General features: G+C 45.7%; 1 protein-coding gene across 8 annotated transcripts in view; it reads right to left on the bottom strand.

Moving 5' to 3' along the window:
• SATB1 (SATB homeobox 1) overlaps nucleotides 1-18,241 on the bottom strand; it is a 347,355-nt gene extending 329,114 nt beyond the window's left edge. For 2 of the 8 annotated variants that reach the window (XM_086942173.1, XM_086942175.1), the window contains exons 1-5: nucleotides 17,059-17,852; nucleotides 14,823-15,058; nucleotides 11,313-11,489; nucleotides 10,459-10,585; nucleotides 9,630-9,753 (exon numbers count right to left, since the gene is read on the bottom strand). In XM_086942173.1, coding sequence (XP_086798299.1) covers nucleotides 9,630-9,753; nucleotides 10,459-10,585; nucleotides 11,313-11,489; nucleotides 14,823-15,033 — 639 coding nt within the window. In that variant the 5' untranslated portion in view covers nucleotides 15,034-15,058; nucleotides 17,059-17,852. Of the gene's footprint in view, nucleotides 1-9,629; nucleotides 9,754-10,458; nucleotides 10,586-11,312; nucleotides 11,490-14,822; nucleotides 15,059-17,058 lie in introns of all 8 variants that reach the window. The other 6 variants (XM_086942174.1, XM_086942176.1, XM_086942177.1 and 3 more) reach the window with 6 other exon arrangements.
• Nucleotides 18,242-21,547: the final 3,306 nt, after the last annotated feature.

Raw genomic sequence — 21,547 nt, 5'->3', positions numbered from 1 at the left:
CCCTCCTTTTGCCCTTACATAGGCAATTACTCAATCTATGTCTGAATCTAGTTCTATGCTCATCAGGTCAGTGACATGCTGTTGTATCATCATCCTTTCTCGTGTCTTTTCTCCAAACGCAGGTGGTTTTCTGAGACAAGTTGCAGCACAAAGACTACACAGAGCAGGACCACACTGGATAATCAGACAACATGAGAATAGGAATACTAAGATGACACCAATGACCATTAGAATCTTCCATCCCCACACTGAGATCAGAGTCCAAACCCACTCCATGAAGGACCAGTTTCCCTTGTCTACATGTATTGAGTCCGAAATCTTGTGCAACTTAGAGATCGCCTCGTAAACTGTTGGAGCATTATTAGGAATAAAGACACAGCAGCTCGATTGGATCATTCTGCATACCCCACCTCGATCTGCAAGTATAACATCTAGAACCATCAAAGACCTGTTGATGAATAAGACTTAATTTAGCAGTCAAGTCGTAAAGGTAGTCTATCAACATAGGATATTCAATGGAGCAAAACCTTTTAGGCCTTGGCACACCCCAGATATTTGCTGGGCGGCCAAACACAATCTCATATGGAGAAAGCCCTATTCTAGAATGCACTGTTGCTCTCGTTGATAACAAAGCCAAAGGAAGTGCGTCTGGCCAAGCCAAACCTGTGGATGCTTGTATTTTGGCTATTTTAAGCTTGAGGGTGCCATTGTAACCCTCGACTAAACCAGCAGACTGGGGATGGTTTGCACTATGGAATTTTTGTTTCAATCCTAGACCAGCACACACACTCTGCATAACTTTCCCTATAAACTCACTTCCGTTATCTGACCATACAATCCGTGGCATTCCGTACCTAGGGAAAAATTCTTTTAGAAGAATTTTGGCAGTAGATAGAGCAGTGTTGTCCTTTAGTGGGTATGCTTCTATCCACCTGGAAAAAGCACAAACTACCACCAGGACGTATTTTAAATTGTTGCAGCGTTCCATGTGAATGAAGTCTAACTGAATCACTTCAAAGGGACAGGAAGGAGGAGCAAAATGACCAGCTGGAGTTGGAGTTCCCTTGCCAGGATTATGCATCAAGCACACCATACAATTTTTCACCACTCTCTCTGCACACTTACTGATTCCCTCATTCTTCCAGACCGGAGCTAACATTTTACATATCCCTTTAGAACTTATGTGCGCCACTCCATGCGTCATCGTCACTACTGCAAGCACATACGCATCAGGCAACATCCAACGCTGCTGTTCTGTCAAATCGATCCAACATCCATTCGAGTCCAATTTGCCCGTACTTTCTCTCCATACACGTTTCTCTTCCTCAGTCGCTTCTTTCTGAATCTCTTTCACACTTTCCATAGTGTCCTCACACATTCCAAACTCAGCAATCCATCTTGCAGACGTAGCAACATACATTCTACTCATCATGTCTCTAGCTGTTTGTTTAGCGGTTTCATCAGCAAAGGCATTTCCCCGACCAACATCATCCGTGATCGCTTTATGAGCACTGCACTTCACAATCGCAACTTCAGTCGGTAAGGTTAGAGATTCCAACAAGTCGTTAACTAGCTGACCATGTTGAATCTTAGTCCCATGGGACGTAATGAAACCCCTTTCTCTCCACAACCGGCCAAAACTATGGGCCACGCCAAATGCGTACTGACTATCTGTAAACACATTCACTCTCTTTCCCTCAGCTAAAACACACGCTCTCGTAAGAGCTATTAATTCTGCTGCTTGGGCAGAATTCTGACTCACTCTTGCAGTCTCCACAATCGTCTTCAAAGTCGTTACCGCGTAGGCAGCAGTCACATCACCATTCTCCAATTTAAAACATGACCCGTCCACATACAGCGTACCATCCGGGTCGGATAGGGGAGTATCCCTCAAGTCGATGCGACCTTTTGTCTCTTCCTCCGTTTTGAAATAGCAGTCATGTGGCTCAGAATCACTCGACTCTTGATCAGTCGGCAACAATGTTGCTGGATTCAATACATTGCATCTTTTGATCTGAATATGACTCGCTAATAACGTCAGCTCGTAACCAGATAATCTCGCACTAGTAAGGTGTTGTGTCTTCGTTCGGTTCATGAGTGTATCCACTGCATGAGGAACCATGACCACTAGCATATTGTTCATCACCAAACCAGCAGATTGTCGAATGGAAGCTGCAGCTGCCGCTGTAGCCCTCAAACAACTAGGCAATGCTCTAGCTACCGGATCTAATGTTGATGAGAAATACGCACAAGGGCGTTGTTTATCACCAAACTTCTGTGTCAGAACACTCAACGCGCAACCTTCTCTTTCGTGAACGTAGAGCGTGAATGGCTTGCTATAATCAGGTGTACCCAATACAGGAGCTGAACACAGTGCTTTTCGTAACTCACTAAAACTCTCTTGACATTCATCAGACCATGGCATCGGACTCGGAACATTTTTCCCAGTCAAAGCTACCAATGGTTTCGCTAAAAGTGAAAAATTTGGAATCCACTGCCTACAGTAAGAGGTAATACCTAGAAAGGCACGTACTTCTCTCTGTGTGCGTGGAACACTCATCTGCGTAATTGCTTTTATTCTCTCTGGGGTCAACTTCCTTCCCTCCTTTGATAAGAGGTGACCTAGGTAGGTTACTTCTTGGCAACAATATTGCATTTTGGAAGGTGACACCTTGTGATTCAAATTAGACAAATGATGCAATAGTGAAATTGTAGCTGCTTTGCAAGTTTCCTTGTCATCGGCAGCCACTAAAAGATCGTCTACGTACTGTACTAGGGCAGAACCTGGAGGAAGGACAAAAGAATCTAGCTGACTTTTTAAAGCTTGACTGTAAATGGATGGACTTTCACAATAGCCTTGTGGAGCGCGTTTAAATCTGAAACTGCGACCTCCTAAACAGAAGCCGAAAATATCCCTACTTTCTTCAGCTATCGGAATGCTGAAAAAGGCATTCTTAAGGTCTATAACTGAGAACCACGTAGCTGTGGCAGGAATCAATGTTAACAAGGCAGTAATGTCTGGCACTACAGGAAACTGCGGAATTACAATCTTATTAACTTCTCTAAGGTCTATGACAAACCTATAAACTGGAGGCTTTGTAGGATCAGTTCGTTTCAAGATCGGCAATACAGGACTGTTACAGACATTTCCTCGCGTTTCTTCAACCACACCTTTCTTAATCAAATCTTGCACAATTAGTAAAAGTGCACGTTCTCCTTCACTTGAGATTTTATATTGAGGAATTCTTGGAAATTTTACATTCGCTTTCAAAGTTACTACATACGGTGGAATTTCTAGTAGACCTACATCGTTGGGACCAGTCGCCCAAAGAGAATCAGGGAGTGAACGTAGCTCCGGCGGGAGTGCATCCATTGACAAGTACATCGGAGAGGTGAGTCTTTTACCCAAAGTAAGCTGTACTCCTTCCGGAGAACAGTACAATGTCGCATATAGTCGTTTTAACAAATCTAAACCAAGCAGATTTTCATTACAACCTGTCGTCAAAATCAGGGGTGCTTTCAAGTGACACGGTCCAACAGAAATAGACAAAGGACCAGATATCGGGTTGTACACAGGGGCGCCTGAAAAACCTACGGAAACATTTGTTGAGCCAGACAAAGGTGCGCCAGGGAGTTTCGCATGCATGATAGAACTTTTCGCGGCACCAGTATCCAACAGAAACGGTTCGACTACACCTGATGTTGCTACTGCGACATAAGGCCCACTCTGATCCACTGGAACTGATACTACTCCCTTTCTCTGTCCATGGCTGTCCTAGTACCCATTTTGTTGAGAATCCTCATCTACTTCACAATAGTCTTCAACAAGATATTGTTGAGATCTATTTTGCTGAGCAGATTGTCCATTTCGTTGATCAAAGTGATTGGAGGGACGATCATTCGTTTGTGGAGGCATAGCACCTTGTCCTCGTCCTCTAGAATTCTGCACAAAACCACCACGACCTCTCTGAGCTGCTGCTGCATTATTTTGCGCTAAGATCGGACATTCATTTTTATAGTGACCCTCTTTCTTACAGTACGCGCACTGATTCCACTGATATTGAGGCCTTGATGTACTATAATCTGTCCTTTGATATGAGTTTTGCTGTGTATTAGTCTGATTCGTACGAGGCGGATACGCCTGCTGCAAAAGAACTTTAGTTTTTAAATCTTTCGTTTTCTTCTCTGATTTCTCCTTTTCCTCTTTATCCCTATTTTCGTAGTACTGTGCAGTCGCAAGTATTTGCGCTGTCGTAGATACAGCCCACGCACTTTCTGAGTCTTTCAATTTATTGCATAATTCAGGTAACAAATTATGCACAAATTTATCGACAAAGAGTCTTTGTCCCCCTTCTGTGCTCATATCCTGACCACTATGATCTACAAAAGTCTCTTCGAACCTCGTGAAGAAGTCCGAGACGCTTTCGTCTTTCTTCTGTTTACACGCTGACAACTTGTCCCAATTAACACGCAATGCTGGCATCAGAGTCTTCATTAAATCAATTATTCTACCTGGCAGATTAGCAATCAAAGGTTCGGGTTTCGCACCACCTATTTGTTGAGCATCTGCTGCAGTGATAGCTGCCCAATCACCACCTAAAGCAGCCTGATGATCCTCTCTACGAATTTTAGCCCACACTGGTTGCGGAACTACATTACCAAACAACATATCAATGTCGGCTAAGTTCATTATACAAGCCTCAACTGTCTGCGTCAATTCCTTGTAATATCCAGCTGGATTCTTACGTGGATCTGGCAAGGCCTGTTTCACTGCTAACACTTCTGCTCGCTTCCATGGAATATGTATCCATACTCTTTGGAACTGTGCTGGAGCAGCTGCAATTCCTGCATTATCATCACGTTGTACTGCTTCGCGCCAAATTGGAGGAACCTCCCTCATAGGATATTGGCGACTTGGCTTCACTTTACCTTTCTCTAAATCTCTCGGTGAACGAAGAGATGGATCACTCCTAAAACTTAAAATGAGTTCCATCGCTTGCTTTATATTCTCACCCACTATCATTCCAGCAGCAAACTCCTTTTGAACTTTAATTAAATCTTCCAAATCTGATTCGACATCGTCTTCTTCTATCTCTTCACGTAACAACGAGCACATCTCATCAAAGACGTACCGTTGCGTTGGCTCTCCCCATTGCATAAATGTCTCTAACACATCTCTCGTACTATATCTTCTACCCTTCGAAATCCATCTGAGAGCCGTGGAGTCTAAAACTCCCCGTTCCTCAGTACTTGGAAGCTGACTCCGTCTCTGAACAGAGTCAGGAGTAGGAGTCTTAATCAAGGTTTTATATATAGGAGACAGCATATTAGTAACGGAATCAGTGATTCTTCGACGAACAGAAAGTGGAGTTAGTACACTCGCAGACATAGAGAATGCAGTAGAGGTAGGAATAGATGACAAAACAGTAGGAGTATCGAGGAAAATAGTTTGAGGACCAGTAGGTACAGTGGTAGGTATAGGAGCTGGCAGTGCGGGAAGAGGAGGAGCTGTAGGAACATTTACATTCACCACAGGAAGTATAGGAACTTGATTCTGAGGAACAGGAGCAGGAACACCAGGTTGTCCAGCAACCGGCAATTGAACATTCGGGATGAGTGGAGCCGTAGCACCTTGTGCATACGGTGGAGGTGACCGTAACAGATAAGATAGCAGAGGATCGTTTTCGGAATCCTCCAGTATCTTAGCCATTTTCGATGGCAAGGCAGGATAGCACTTGTCAATCGCTAAGTTATGCTCTCTAATGGCTACATCTATGGCCTTCTCACACTCGTTAGCCTGCAACTGTTTAGTCGCTTGCTCTAGAGTTAACTCTTCTTGTTCTTTTTGCTCTTTCTTCAACCTTTTCATTTCTCTCTGTTTGGATTCTTTCCGCCAATAACGAAAAGAGTCAAACATTGCCGGCCGGGCTTTCTTCCTAAACAATTTCGCTTCTAAGTTGTCGAGAATCTCTTGTTCAAAACTACCATGCAGTGGCCAACTAAGGACACCATCCTTCTTACAATAACGGACCCATATCTCATTATAAGTTATAGGACCCACACCATACTTACAGTATAAATCATATAGGGGAGTCCCAATCGGAGGAACCAGACAAGAGTCCTCTAATTGTGAGTCACTGTTGCAACTAAAACAAGACAACATTTTCCGACTTACCATTTTCAGTCCGGAACACAAAACAAACAAACACGAAACAAATTGTGCACTTGAACCAAAAACTTAGCCCTACCAAAAACGAACTGATGTATCGATACCCAAAACTAAACCAAATAGATTATCGTAATTAGATCAACCAATGATAATCTGGCAAAACCAAACCAAACCAAGAACCGATCAAGGATTTTTAACAATCCTCACAAAAGTAACCAGCTAGCTATTACTAAATACTTAACTGAGTCACTGAAGACGTCACCAAGGAGAAACCCGTCACGTTTCGCCGTACTAAGGACTGCACCACTTCGGGTCCAAGACAGGGCGACGGTCAAGGCAACGGCCCACTGCAGCCGTCCTGAACGGGAACCCTCGTGGAAGAGAACTTCAGGGCCACTTTTGCGATATGCCGGGATCGATGAAGTGGGGCGCCTCCCTCAGGAATCTTCACACGAAGCTTCTCGAACTCTTCAGGCTTTTGGACCGGTACCGAATGACGTCGCCCCACGTTGGGCGCCAATTGGAGTTCTGGACTTTTTTGGTTCCGTCCAGAGGTGTCAGGGTACAACACCCAAAGACCCCGGAGTCCCACCTGCCTTGGTGCACAAATGAACAGAAACACGGGCTTCTCGATGGTGGCGTCAAAGACCAAAGGTTTATTACTGCAGGGACACAGAAGTCATAGATACTACACACGGGCAGTAACCAGGAGCCTGTTCGATTTGTACAAAGTGGGTTGCTCCTTATATACCAAAAATTGTGCTCTAGGCAAATATTTTACATGTCGGTACATTCCCAAACCTTTTGTGTCTCTAAACAATAAATATTTGGCGTTACACAGGAACTGTCGATAATATCTGATACCAAACATCACGAAGAGGGGTTCCCACCAGTCCATCACAATCCCTTGTCAATATTGTATTCAAGAGCCGGACCGCCTCATCGTAAAGTTCGTTACCTCCCCCTAATAAAGGCCCAGAAGGAAAGGAGCAGAGCCAGGTGCGGAAGATAGAAAAGCGGGATAAGAGATGTTTGTGGGTTGTAAATGGGCAAGGCTACCGGCTCCGGCCGCCTAATCATGATCAGGTACAATGGACACGAAGACCAGTTTGGCAGGACTGGCCTCGGGCAGAGGAGGCAGTCTTTGTCGAGTCATGCAGATACAGCGTGATTTGGTTTAAGGTGCACGTGTCATGTACGAGGTGAATCTCCGGCTAAAGCTACGTGTCCTTAATCAAAGTGGAGTAAATGAAGTGATCAGAGGCTATTGCATATGTGAGGGCAAGGAAACACAAAATGGCGGCCACGATCTAAGATGGATGCCGTGTGTATATCAGAAATGTGTCAGTGGAAGGAGTGCTCTTGCTCGTAGCGTAGCGGAACCACTAGGATATACTAAATGGATCATTTGCGGTTCACTGATACCATTTTTATGTATTTCCGACAAACTTGAAAACACGGGTTCAAGTCGTCACGGAACCGTCACGGAACCTCACACTCAAAACATCCTTTAAACTGAATTTCAATATATTTTTTTATTATTCGATACGACATAGCATGCTACGTACTGAGGAAACAGCAATTGTGCCAAGAAACATGCTAATTGTTGATTTAGGAATTCATTAGCCGACTTGACAAAATGCATTCTGTCAGTATTTTGTTCTCCTTTCCTTTCAAATAGGGAATGAATGTGGCTCATCAGTACAAAGCATAATCTAAATTACCTGTATTCTTTGTGAATACACAGAAGAACCCCTTGCACGCTTATGCAGAAGGCACGAATAAGACATCCTTGCAAACACATTACCAGAATGGTTTGCAAGCAGAAAAGACTGATTTGATTATTCCCACTGCAAGAAATATTGAATTGAAGCCATATCACTGAAAGAAATAAAAACCACCACAAAGACATAAATGGATACTGCTACCTCATCGTTTAAAGAGTTAAATTAGAGGAAATGTATTAGGCCAGCATCACATTTTATATTATCAGAGAGAGTACTGTTTGAACAAGACATTTATAAATCTGGACAAGGGTGAGTTTCTGGAAGCATGCTTTCCTGAGGAGTACACTGAATTTGGTTCTGTTTTAAACGGTATAAACAAACTTATCCAAGACTGGGGACATTTTACGCTGCTCAATTCGCTGATCTATTTTTAAAGGGAAGAAACATACCATAGAAACATAGTCATATCACCAGGAGGAAGTACAACGCATGCAACAACATATTGGTTCAACTGACCAGAGGCAATGCTTTTATGAAGATGAACAATTCCGTAGAGGTACAAGACTGCCTGAGCAAAGCAATAGTTCTGAAGTGCCAAACACAAATAATTCAACTAATCTAATCAAAAGATTTAATCAAAGTTATGTAAAATATTTTGCACCATTTAATCAAAGCTTTATGAATATCCCTATTCCAAAACGAACACAACAACGTCCGATGCTGAATTTTGCTTATATGTGTTCATCTCATCACTCCACAGCGCCACTAAACAGCTCTTAAATGAAAATAGCAATCCTATCCACATAGCATTGATAACTGTGTTTACATATGTGAAGGAAATAGAAGCAAGCTTAAATCCAAAGCAGTGTCAACCCGTCACAACACCTTTCGAACTCCTAAACATTCATCATTGGAGACAGGATTGTCAAATGCCATTTCTTATAATTTCACAAGCATTTTCATTTATCAATAAAAAATATCCAAAAATTCTTTACATTTGGTCTTTTACAAATTAAACAAGGCAACCAGTCTTAATCAGTTGAGCACATGCTACAGGAAATTCCTCTGCATCATACACATTTACAGTAGTAATAAAAACTCCCAACAAACCATCAGAATCAATTCAACCAGACGCAGGGTTGTGAAATACGATGAGAAGTAAATGAAAAAAAAAAGTCCCGAATATTTTACAAATAAAGAGGCAGGAAAGGAAAATCAGCAAGCATGGTTCTTGTGAAGAGCAAATGTTACATCAATTTGTTACATCAATTTACCCTCTCCGCTAGTTCCTGGTCGACTACACTGTACATCATTGTAGTAACGGAAACGTGATGATATTTAGCAAGAAATGTACTTTTATTGTCCAATAAAGACCTCAGCACATAAGGGATCAAAGATGCACGCTGCTTCTCTTGCAGCACCTTTACTTCTGTCTCACTGACTCCCACCAACATTCTAGAGTACATCATAAATGTGCCCGCAACCATGCAATGACATCTCCAGTGATAGGGTCACAGTGGGCCAGGGCAATCTTAATGACACATGTACAGTAGATAGATCACAACAATCGTGCAGATTACAATGAGCCCACAGTTGTGTGACTGGCCTGCAGGTGTGCATGTGTGTGTCTGTGCACCTTTGGAGATCATGCCACGTATGTGGTTTGTTTGTTGTCAATAGCTGCCCCAACTACCATGAGAACATTATTCTGTCATTGCACAGATGAGCAGTACCTGTGAGAGGGGGCACTCCTTGGCCAGTGAGCTCTGGTTCATATCTTTCAGTAAGTCCTTCAGTGCATTTCGGACAGTTGTGTGAGACCACTGCTCCGGGGGCAAGTCTTCTAGTTTCGGGCAACTATTGAGACACAGGTTAGAGAGAGGATTATGACAAGATTGCATTCTGCTGCAGAAACGCGCCTTAAAGACAGACAGATTTCATTCTGCGCATCAAGCAGATGCATCTGGAGATTGCTCTCGGTCTCCTGATTGTTCCGATTAGTTAATTACTTTATACAACACATCTGCTGTATTGATGCATGAATTATACATCAGCTGCATGCGGCGACTAGTTCTTCATGTTACTTCTACCTTCCTGCTCTGATGCGCTTGGAAAAACAATTTAAGGTGTAATGCCTTCTTGCAACTTGTCATAAAAAAATGTCTTATATTAGCTGTTTAGCTTTTTAAAAATGAATCCGGCACACATAAAATACATTAATACTGGCAAAGTCAATTCTTTTTTCCGAATGTACACAGATGGCGCAGTTCATGATATGCAAAAATATTTTCGCTCAAGCAAATTTTATGTAAAGTACCTCTTTGGAATACATGCGAATAGTTCTATTGGTTGAATACAAAACAATATATTCTTAATGAAATGGCAACAGTCATGCATTATAAGGCAAAAAAATATATATTGGATGATATTGTTTTTTAACGAAACTACCACAAAAAACAAAATGGACTATCTTGCAGGAAGCTCATAAGCTTAATAATGTGGGTGACTGCAGCTGATTTGAAACTAAAAGGCAACGAGCCGAGAGTCTATTTTCTGACTCACCTGTGTAGCTGAATTTTCAATGTGACCACATGAAAGACATCCTGCAACATATCGGCTACTGTGGCATCGGGAGCATCGGTCACAAAGGACAGGGGCACTGGATTCCATTTCCCAACTTGAATTAGCCCTATTTCAAAGGAAAGGAGAGACGTACGATAGACACAGCCAAAATAGGTATGACGTTGTCAGAGAGCAATAAGGAACATCGCCTACACTTTCGAGCTCACGGGAGGGCACAGGAAACTGTTGTCCTTCAGAAGGTAAGAGTGTTTGCATTTTGGTAGCAGACAAGGGATGCATCAAAATATATATCCAAAGTACATACTGGAGATCTCACTATCGGATCCCATTCTATCTCACAGTACATCCTCAACAAATAAAGAAGATCGTTTTGTAACATTCTTAAGATTACTTAATGATTAAATGCAATGTGTGAAAAGTAAGGAATGCAAATGCTGTGTATGGCAAAAGAAAACCTTGACGGAAAGAATAGGAATCCTACAGTGTCAGACAAAATAATTAATAAAAAAGCACACAAGGTATTCAGTCACAAATGTAAACTGATTCTCAATATCCCCCGGCTGAGACGGGCTCTGCACTTCGAAGGGACTCTCAATGGGGCACATTCTTAAAGTCAGTAGGCATGCTAATGATTGAAAGCAAATTTTCTATGAAAAAGCCGGATTGCTACAATATAACACTGAAATAACGGTAAAGTAACTGTTCGAAGTTACAATCTACAGCCAGGTAAGAATGTGACATAGAGACCAGAGAGGGAAAAGGGTTTAACTATAGACACGCAGGGGTATGGAAAAAGAAAAGAGACAAACACGTCTGTCTTGCCTCCTATTTACCTTTTGCCTGGGCAGCAGAGCTGTGAGAATATCCCAGGGAAAGCAATGCCATCTCTATCAGTTGGTTGAACAGCATATCTTTTCTTACCAGCACAAATTCTGCGTGCTCTTCCTTACAATCATACTCAATAGAATTTTCATAATGTTCCACCACACAGAAGACAGGAAGCATGTTTCCTATAACACAAAACATACAATGTTCATAAATTTTCATGTTGTCACTGACATACAAAAATCCAACAGAACCTTTAGAAGAAAAAACACAGGATACACAATAAAAAAATGCAATGTTTATAATGTTCACATTTTTACTGACATCCAACAGAACCTTAAGAAAAAAAAGATACATAACAACTTTAACCCAATATCAAACATATTAAAACCAAAGGTGGAAGTGAGTACCCTGGCATGAAATCTAATCGATTACAGGTGCAATTATACACGTTCACTGATAGAATAAGTTGCTAGGCGACTTTTTGCCTCACTTGTGAGGAGTATGTGACGTGAATCCACACACCGCAAACACCCTCAGAGTAAGTACTATGTAGTGATTCCTGATGATAGGACCTCTTCTTTTAAGTAACTTCAGTAAAAGAAAATACAATTTAGCGCTTTAACGTATTCCACATTTGCCATAAACACAATATAAATAAGCCAGAGGGCAAGATTTCCTACTAAATAGTACTTTTTACTTGGATATAACTAAAGAGTCACAGAGGGAAAAGCCTGCCCCATCTCTAAATTGGAAACATGAACACTAAAAATGCCACTCTTAACCTGTATCGCTATTTCACAATATGCTGAATTATATCTTTGCAATGGAAATTAACCCATAACTTTCTAGCAAGTGCTTCAATTCAATGTGTTCAATTAATATTTCTATTTTTATGTTTATCAATAATCTCAAACTGCAGATGTTTACGAACTAAAGCAGTGTGCTCATTTGCTTTTTGATGCCCCGTTTTTTTTATGTATGTTAACGTCTTGTAAAGCACACCTGGCAGGCTTAAAGAATCCTCCATTAAGGGCCTAAATGTAACAGGATTAAGCAAAATCGGCAGGCATAAAAATAAAAACTATGCAAACCTTCAAGTACGCAATTCACAATAAAGAAACCTCTAGGTACTTGGATGGCCAAATCACCGGTCTAAAGGCAAGACTAAGACATTACACCCATATTTTTTTTAAACCCTGACAAAGGCTCTGTTTTGCGCCACCAATATTTTGATAAACTGCCATGTGGGTAGCTTCTTTAGAAAAGTGATGAACGGATGATTTTTAAGGGGTAGACATTAGCCCCTCAGCGGGAAACTTCTAGCAGCACCTCGAGCTTTTAAAAAGCAGCATCTCTGTTGGGTACATAACACCTTTAAATAAAACAACTACAACTAAAGAGCAGATCATAAAATCCTCACTCAGCTACTATGTACTTATGGCAGATGAAAAATCTATATGTGAAATCTACTTTTTTACCAACTCTGCCACATATCCACAAAGTCTCAATTAAAACAGGCCAAGGAGAAAATCATGTTCAGGTTTTCAAAGAAACAATTTCAGAAAGTGCTACCTGCTGCATTTACCCTAGTTTTCAGGCATAGGTCGAAAACTAATCCTTGTCTGACAAATCAAGCAGAAACATCTGTTATTAGTCACTACAATGCAAAACTTCTCACAAAAAAAAGCTTTTCCGGGTGTACTTCTACCCTGGTCAGCACATATGTGACCGTTATTTATTAAACAGCTGCGCAAACGTTATCTTACTCATACGTGTACATTTCAATTCCACTATTTCAAGCCTACCAGACCTTCTCTAGCGTAGGTACATTTTGGTGATAAACACCTATAAATTCCTTTAAAGGGTGTAATAAAGTGTGTAGTGGTGACTGGATGCTCTTCACAAGAACAGTGCTGTCTCTTTCGCTAAGTAGCTTTTGCTAAACATAAATGGGTGGATTACAAGATGAAGGTTGATAACGTGATCCGCTATCATAAGGCAGCACATCTTAATGCTAAATCGTTGAGCGTGCTGTCATTAGAAGCATCCTGTTCCAGACAATGATGATACACAGAAGCACTCTTCAGCTGGCTGCTCAGAGTTGGTTAATACTTGGCAAGACCTCCAGCTGCAGCAACTTCATAACCGACCAGCATCAAAAGGGGAGCAGTGGCCAGTGCTAAAAATACGAGGTGATTTCAACCTGAAAGCTCTGTGGAGCGCCTCTGCCCGAGGTTTGGAGACTGTACACAACACGTCTGCTGTAAGGAGCAGGGAAGTCTTTAGACTCCTTGTCTAAAACTGTCCTGGCATTCAAGTTTACGGTGCAAATATCACATAATACCAGAGACAGCTGAAATCACCTATTTAGGAATTTATTGCACTTATATGTTAGGAGCCGTCAGAACGTCTTTTTATAGAGCCCTAGTGCTGCACGGTGCAATATTAATGCACTCTGTTTGAAAAGCTGTAATAAATTATATTTTTAATGCTCTTCCACTGGCTTTCTTAGGATGCATACATTCTTGGCAAACAATCAATAAGAGAAGTAATCATGCACAGAGGCCAAAGAATTTGCTGAAGTGCTGTTTTTCCATTTTTAATAGATAAAGATTCAACAATATGGACTGCTGTGTCTGTTCGTTTCGGATCAATATATGCTTTGTTTCCACCAAAGAGAAGACAAAGTAAAGGACACTGGGATAAATGTTGTTCCTCTCACACAATGAAATTCCTCAGCATTTATTCTTTGCTTGCTAAATATTTTCAACGGCTTAAATGTTTTATTCTCAACATTAAGCTGCAAAGAGAAGGCAATTCTGAATAATCGGTAGTAATATAGACACGAATGAAAACATAGCATTCACTTGATTGCATTGTTAATGTTTTTAAAACATCAAGTCTGTAAAATGCAAAAGAAAACACCCTAAGATAGAAAACGGTTTAAATGTTTTCTTCTATGTGAATGCATATCATGTACCATGACAATAAGTCACTGAAGTCTACAACAGGGGCTAACTTTTGATCAACGAATGTGCACTTAAGCGGTGAAACAGCAAAAATGTACATTATGAGGAACTGAGACACCAAATGCTCCATACCTCTGAAACATATAATTTCTGTAGTATATCTTGTTTAAGATAAGCCAAGAAGGCAAGCACTGGCTACTCCACAACACACAAAGATCTGCACAGATACGCAGGAGTGCCGCCTTTGCTGCGCAGGTTGTTTAACACGGTGTCCGCAGGCAAAGCAGGACTGTGAAACCAAGTAATTTTCCCCTTGAAAAATAGGTCAAACTCCACCCTAAGAAAAGAGGATGCACCCCCCAGACACGCAGTGTATCTGTCCAAGCATGATTTCTATCGCCCCAGAATACAAACACTCTTAAAGGTCCCTGAAGAAAATTGAAAAAACTTCTTTGTCCAATCTTGCAACTTAATAACAGCGTTTTCAAAGGTGCACAATAATCAAGTGTCAGAGCTGCCCACAGTGAAGGAGCTTAAGAAGGTTACCTTTTCTAATGTGCGTCTTCATCATGTGCGCGGAGTGCTTTAGGGGCACTCCTTGCATTTTAGCGCCTGCACTCCCAAGTCTTCCTCTTCCTAATGGACTCCCATTCTGCTCCAAGCGGGCAATTTTGGCTGCAGGAGCCAGTGGATCGCTTACATTGTTAGACATTTCTGAATGTTCTATCCCCTGAGTGGAATCGTTCGAATGCTCCATACTTGGTCCCGCCTCTAAAGATCACCTGCCACGATTAAAAAAAAGTGAGAGTGAGAGAGGGAGTGTGTAGAGTACATACACATTGCTCATAGTACACACTGTGTGCGGGCATTTAGTACACCTGGGCACTTTGTGTTTGTTTCACTCATCATCTTCACTTAGCTTATCTCAAATTTCCAAAGTTGATAGCAAACTGTGAGGCCTCTTGTTCAGAATCCCACTATTTTAAAAACTGCAAGCAAGGCACAGATTTAAACAAAAGTCTGCTGCTGCAGTAGACAACGTGTGACACTCTCATAAAGAAATCACAAATACAAAATCAACAAAACTTGAACCCCGATCAGTAGCAGCCAGGCCATGCTTGGTGCACACCCGGAATGTTGTGGCCATCCCCTTAGTTTTGGGTGTATGTGACTTCACGAACACAGCAAGGCGTCATTATTACCTCCATGTCAGGGTGCCCGGTTAGAAGCATGCCCTGCACAATGGAAATAATGAGACAGCAGGAGGGTCAAGCATGTGGACGTTTTAAATGGGTTTTCTTACATAGCGGGTAAAATTAGCAATAACATCTTAGACCAAAGGCGTGAGGAACTATAATCGCTTGTGTAATAAAAGCCCCACGTGACGACGGGTAGCTGGAAACCATACAACAGGGCCCCATGACCCCCTACCCTTTTGGTAATGTATGGTGGCTCGTGCAGAGACCTAGTAACTGTGTGGTGAGGCATGGGACTAAATCCCTAGGTACTACCTTTAGGAACTGGCCCTCGGCTCATAGGAAATACCTTCTTCAAACGGCCTCGCATTTCTGTACACACGGAGTGCCTTGTGTTGCACTTCACGTTATTTTAGCTCTGACAGCACATTTAAAGACAGGTTGTTTCCTATTCTATTCATGACCCGGCGTCCACTGGCAGCATTATAACTGGCGAGCAAGACAAGTAAGTAACGGGCTTAGTCGAAAAGTTTCCAAAGCTGCCCATAAGAGCCGTGGCCTGCTGGCCACACGGCTCAGCGATCTGCTCGCTGGGGCCGCAGGTGGCACCTGAGTCCGCCTGGGCGGCGTGAGCCAGAACTGGGCGACTGCACAGCACTCCTAACCAGGAGGGTCCCTTTCTTTTCCTTACAGCTTCGGAAGGCTGAACATAAGAAAAGCTCTAACCACAAGCGCACATGCATGAAATGTCTGACAATGTAAAAAACCAACGTGCACCTCCCCAGAAAAAAACATGTCCTCTTTCAGGACGGTAGCATTCCAAATCGATGCATGTTACAGACGCACTTTTGAATACGATAAAAACACAATAACTTCAAGAGAGTCAAGCAAGTGCAGACAAACACCTCATACCAGTTTACTCGGAGAAACGCAGGTGCATCGGTGAGATAAAGAAATACCAATTATGGAAAACCCCGATTTGCAAAAGTAAACTGCTGTTGTTATCAGCAGGTGAGGGTTTCGTTCGTGCGTGTTTTGTACTAAGCTTAGCAACCTACAAAAAATGCACAGAACACAGCTAAAGTGCTCATGTAAACTGTGTGCCAGGGTAAAGTTCAGCAGCCCTTGTGCTGTGATGAAGTGTCGCCGGCACGGACTGCCAGGGTGACAGGAAGATCGGCGCACTCAGCGTCATTGACTTTCAAGCCCCCATCGCCTGGAACACGCAGGACCCCCTTCTGGCGCCAAAGTTCCCACGCCGGACAAGTGCATGATTCGTCAGGCCACCAGCACCGTAGAGTGAAATGCATGCCATCTTTCTAAACTGCGGGATACCACATTATCCCCAGCCATGTGCAACGAGTAGCATCAAACACCCCTTTATAGACCCACGTTCAACGCTCAATACAAAAAACTAAAAATCAATGGGCAATAATCGAGGTTCCTGTTGTTAGCCAGTCCGTGCGGCTCCAGGCCAGGCTTTGCTACTGACCTTTTAAAGAGACAACACAAAGGCAAAGTGCGAGTTCATGTGGAAGACAACAAATGAGACAGGCTGCAGTTTGAAGTGAAATTCGCCAACTCACCCCTTCCAAACGTGACAGCATGTACATGGAGTGTCGGATCCCAGTGCAGCCGCGGGGGTCCGGGAGGGAGTCCGGCCGGGGTCCGCGGTGCTCCTTCCTGACAGCAGACCTGGAGGCGACACTTCCCCTGACAATGTGTGCGCTTTCGCTTCTGTTTTGTTTATTTGCCGGGGCTGGGGGAGGGGAAGGCAGATCTGAACGAGAGGCGGGGTGACCACGGTATGAGAATCTAGACTGGCGCGTTAATGTAAAGAAAATGTATGAAAACAGAATCAGCGAGGGGTGAGGAGTCAGTGCTTGCTGGAACTTGAGCAGGAGGGACGAGCGGGGGAGAACCCTGAGGCGTGAGCGCTATGGAAGTAGCATCGGCGGTGTGCCTACGCTCCGAGGGGCAGTTCACGGAAGAGACGGGCAGGGGCACACCAGAAGTGCACTTGGGTACAGCCCGCTCGGCTATCCAGCAGCCGGGAGCTGAAAATAACAACAGCAGGCTCGAGCAATGGACACTCCAGGCACCCGAAACTTTCCAGTACAGCCCCAGATATTTATGCGGAAGCACCAGAAAGGCACCGCATCCCGGAGCAAAGGAGCGAAAATGCCACTTTTATTTCCGCCCTGGCCGCCTGCAACAAGAGTAGGGAGTACCTGTCCCTCCCCATGTATCTGCGCGACCCCCGCAGGCTGCGCCGAGGCAGGAAAACAGATGCACAAAAGGGGAAGACGAGCAGGGCGAGTGGCGGCGGGAGGAGGAGGGAGGCGGCCGTCCGCGGGCACCAACACCCTGGCAGCGAGGGACGGGAGCCCAAAGTTGTGAGCAGGAGCGCGGGCGGGCGTGGGGTGCGTGCTGCCGGGATCCGGCGCGCTGCGTGCAGTGTGCGCTCACGGCCGGGCTGGTGCGTGGCTCTGTGTGTGTGTGTCTCCCCTCCCTGCCTCTTTCTGTGTCCCCATTAAATTATTAGTTGTATTGACTCATCACTCCTCCTCCTCCTGCTGCTGCCGCCGCCGTGCCCGGATCTCCTTCGCTCTCTCTATTGCTGCGAGCCCTGCTGCTGCTGCTTCTTCTTCCTCCTCCTCATTTTAATAGAAAATAAACCCGGGGAGGGCAGGGGGTTGTGAGAGCACCCCCAGCGCCAGGACGCAGCCGCCCCGCAGCCCTTCCCCGGCGGCGGCGGCGGCGGGGCCCGGATCATCAGCCAGGAGTCCTGGGATGGGGCGGGCGGGCGGGAGAGGGCCGGACCCGGTCGGGGAGGCGGGGGGCACCGGCACAGGAGGGGGAGGCGGGCACTGATGGGGGCAGGGAGACGGGGGATGCTATTTCCGGCCAGGCGCGCAGGAATCTCTAATCAGCTTGATTAGAGTGAGGCGGCTCTGCATCTATTGCACACAATACCCAGAATAAGAGGCAGCACCGGGAGGACGGCGGCAGGAAGGCGGAACAGCAGCAGCTGTCGCGCCGGGAGACCAGCGAGCCCGCAGCAGCGGCAGCACCGCCACCGGCCGCAGAGCGAGGGGCAGGGGCCGGGGAGCCCCGCGGACACCTGCGGGCGCACAGGCCCGATGCCGGCGGCCACCTGCTGCCAACGCAGAGGCCGCAGCCCAGGTGACCCCAGGAGGCCGAACAGGTGTCCGCTGTCAGCAGGCTGCATGGAGGCGCACACGGGAGGCGAGGGGTGATCTGTCGGGGGTCCTCTCTTTACAATGTTCACTGCACACACTTACATGGCACAGCTCAATCCCACATACTGTACCCGAGGCACACAGAGGCGAGGGACCACACGTATACAAGGCACAGCTCAATCCCACATACTGTACCCGAGGCACACATGGGAGGCAAAGGATCACACACTTAGAAGAGACAGCTCAGACCCACATACATGCTGTATCCGAGGCACACATGGGAGGTAAGCGGCCACACGCTTAGAAGACAGCTCAATCTCACATACTGTACCCAAGGCACACATGGGAAGCAAGGGGCCGCACACTTAAAAGGCACAGCTCAACCCCACTTACTGTACCTGAGGCACGTGAAAGCGAAGGGCCACACACTGTGAAGGTACATCTTAATCCCACATACTGTACCCGAGGCACACATGGGAGGCAAAGGATCACACACTTAGAAGAGACAGCTCAGACCCACATACATGCTGTATCCGAGGCACACATGGGAGGTAAGCGGCCACACGCTTAGAAGACAGCTCAATCTCACATACTGTACCCAAGGCCCACATGGGAAGCAAAGGGTCACACACTTAGAAGAGACAGCTCAGACCCACATGCATGCTGTATCCGAGGCACACATGGGAGGCAAGCGGCCACACGCTTAGAAGACAGCTCAATCTCACATACTGTACCCAAGGCACACATGGGAAGCAAGGGGCCGCACACTTAAAAGGCACAGCTCAACCCCACTTACTGTACCTGAGGCACGTGAAAGCGAAGGGCCACACACTGTGAAGGTACATCTTAATCCCACATACTGTACCCGAGGCACACATGGGAAGCGAGGGGACTTATGCTGAGCATGCAGAGCTCAATTCCACATACTGTACTCGAGGCACACATGAAAGGCGAGGGACCACGTTTACAAGGCCCAGCTCAACCCCACATACTGTACCCGAGGCATACATGAGGACGAGGTGCCCACACACTTAGGAGGCACAGCTCAGTTCCACAATCTGTACCCAAGGCACACTTGGGAGGCGAGGGGACTTACGCTTAGAAGACACAGCTCAATGCCACATAATGTACCCGAGACACACATGGGAGGCGAGGGGTCACACGTTTACAAGGCACAGCTCAACCCCACATACCGTATCCGAGGCACACATGGGAGGCACAGCTCAGTCCCACATTCTGTACCTGAGGCACTTATGGGAGGCATGGGGCCACACGCTTATACGGCACAGCTCACTCCCACATACTGTACCGAGGCACACATGGGAGGCAAGGGGCCACACACTTAGAAGACAGCTCAATCCCACATACTGCACCCGAGGCACACGCAGGCAAGTGGCCACACACTTAGAAGGCGCAGCTCACGCCACACATACTGTAAACAAAGCACACATGGGAGGCGAGGGGCCACCCACTTAAAAGGCACAGCTCAATCCCACATACTGTACCAGAAGCACACATGCGAGGCAAGGGGACTTATGCTTAGAAGGCGCATTCTATTCCCACATACTGTACGCGAAGCACACATGGGAGGCGAGGGGCTACACGCTTACAAGGCACGGCTCAACCGCACATACCGTACCCGGGGCACACGTGGGAGGCGAGGGGCTACACACTTAGAAGACATAGCTCAATCCCACATACATACTGTACCTGAGGATCACATGGGAGGCAAGCAGGCACACACTTAGAAGACACAGCTCAATCTCACATACTGTACCCAAGCACACATGGTAGGTGACGGGACTTACGCTGAGAAGGCGCAGCTCAATCCCACATATTGTACTCTAGGCACACATGGGAGGCAAAGGGCCTCACACTTAAAAGGCACAGCTCAATCCCACATACTGTATCCGAAGCACACATGGGAGGCAAGGGGCCACACACTTAAAAGAGACAGCTCAATCCCACATACATGCTGTACCCGAGGCAGACATGGGAGGCAAACGGCCACACGCTTAGAAGACACAGCTCAAATACGGTACCCAAGGCACACATGGGAAGCAAGGGGCCGCACACTTAAAAGGCACAGCACAGCCCCACATACTGTACCCGAGGCACACAAAGGGGGCGAGGGGCCACGCACTAAGAAGACAGCTCAATCCCACATAATGTATCCAAGGCACACATTGATGGCGAGGGGCCACACACTTAGAAGACAGCTCAGTCCCACATACTGCACCCGAGGCACACATGGGGGCGAGGGGCCACACACTTAGAAGACAGCTCAGTCCCACATACTGCACCCGAGGCACACATGGGGGCGAGGGGCCACACACTTAGAAGACAGCTCAGTCCCACATACTGCACCCGAGGCACACATGGGGGCGAGGGGCCACACACTTAGAAGACAGCTCAGTCCCACATACTGCACCCGAGGCACACATGGGGGCGAGGGGCCACACACTTAGAAGACAGCTCAGTCCCACATACTTTACCCGAGGCACACATGGGGGTAGAGGGGCCACACACTTAGAAGACAGCTCAACCCACATACTGCACCCGAGGCACACATGGGGGGTCGAGGGGCCTCACACTTAGAAGACAGCTCAACCCACATACTGCACCCGAGGCACACATGGGGTCGAGGGCCCACACACTTAGAAGACAGCTTAGTCCCACATACAGTACCCGAGGCACGCATGGGGGGCGAGTGGCCGCATACTTAGAAGACACCTCAGTCTCACATACTTTACCCGAGGCACTCATGGGGGCGAGGGGCCACACACTTAGAAGACAGCTCAATCCCACATAATGTACCTGAGGCACACATTGGTGGCGAGGGGCCACACACTTAGAAGACACCTCAGTCTCA

This window comes from Lissotriton vulgaris, chromosome 10 (genome assembly GCF_964263255.1).
Source record: "Lissotriton vulgaris chromosome 10, aLisVul1.2, whole genome shotgun sequence".
In the NCBI taxonomy this organism is placed as follows: Eukaryota; Metazoa; Chordata; class Amphibia; order Caudata; family Salamandridae; genus Lissotriton; species Lissotriton vulgaris.
Note: the sequence above shows the minus strand (reverse complement) of the source record. Positions and strands in the feature narration are given on the sequence as shown.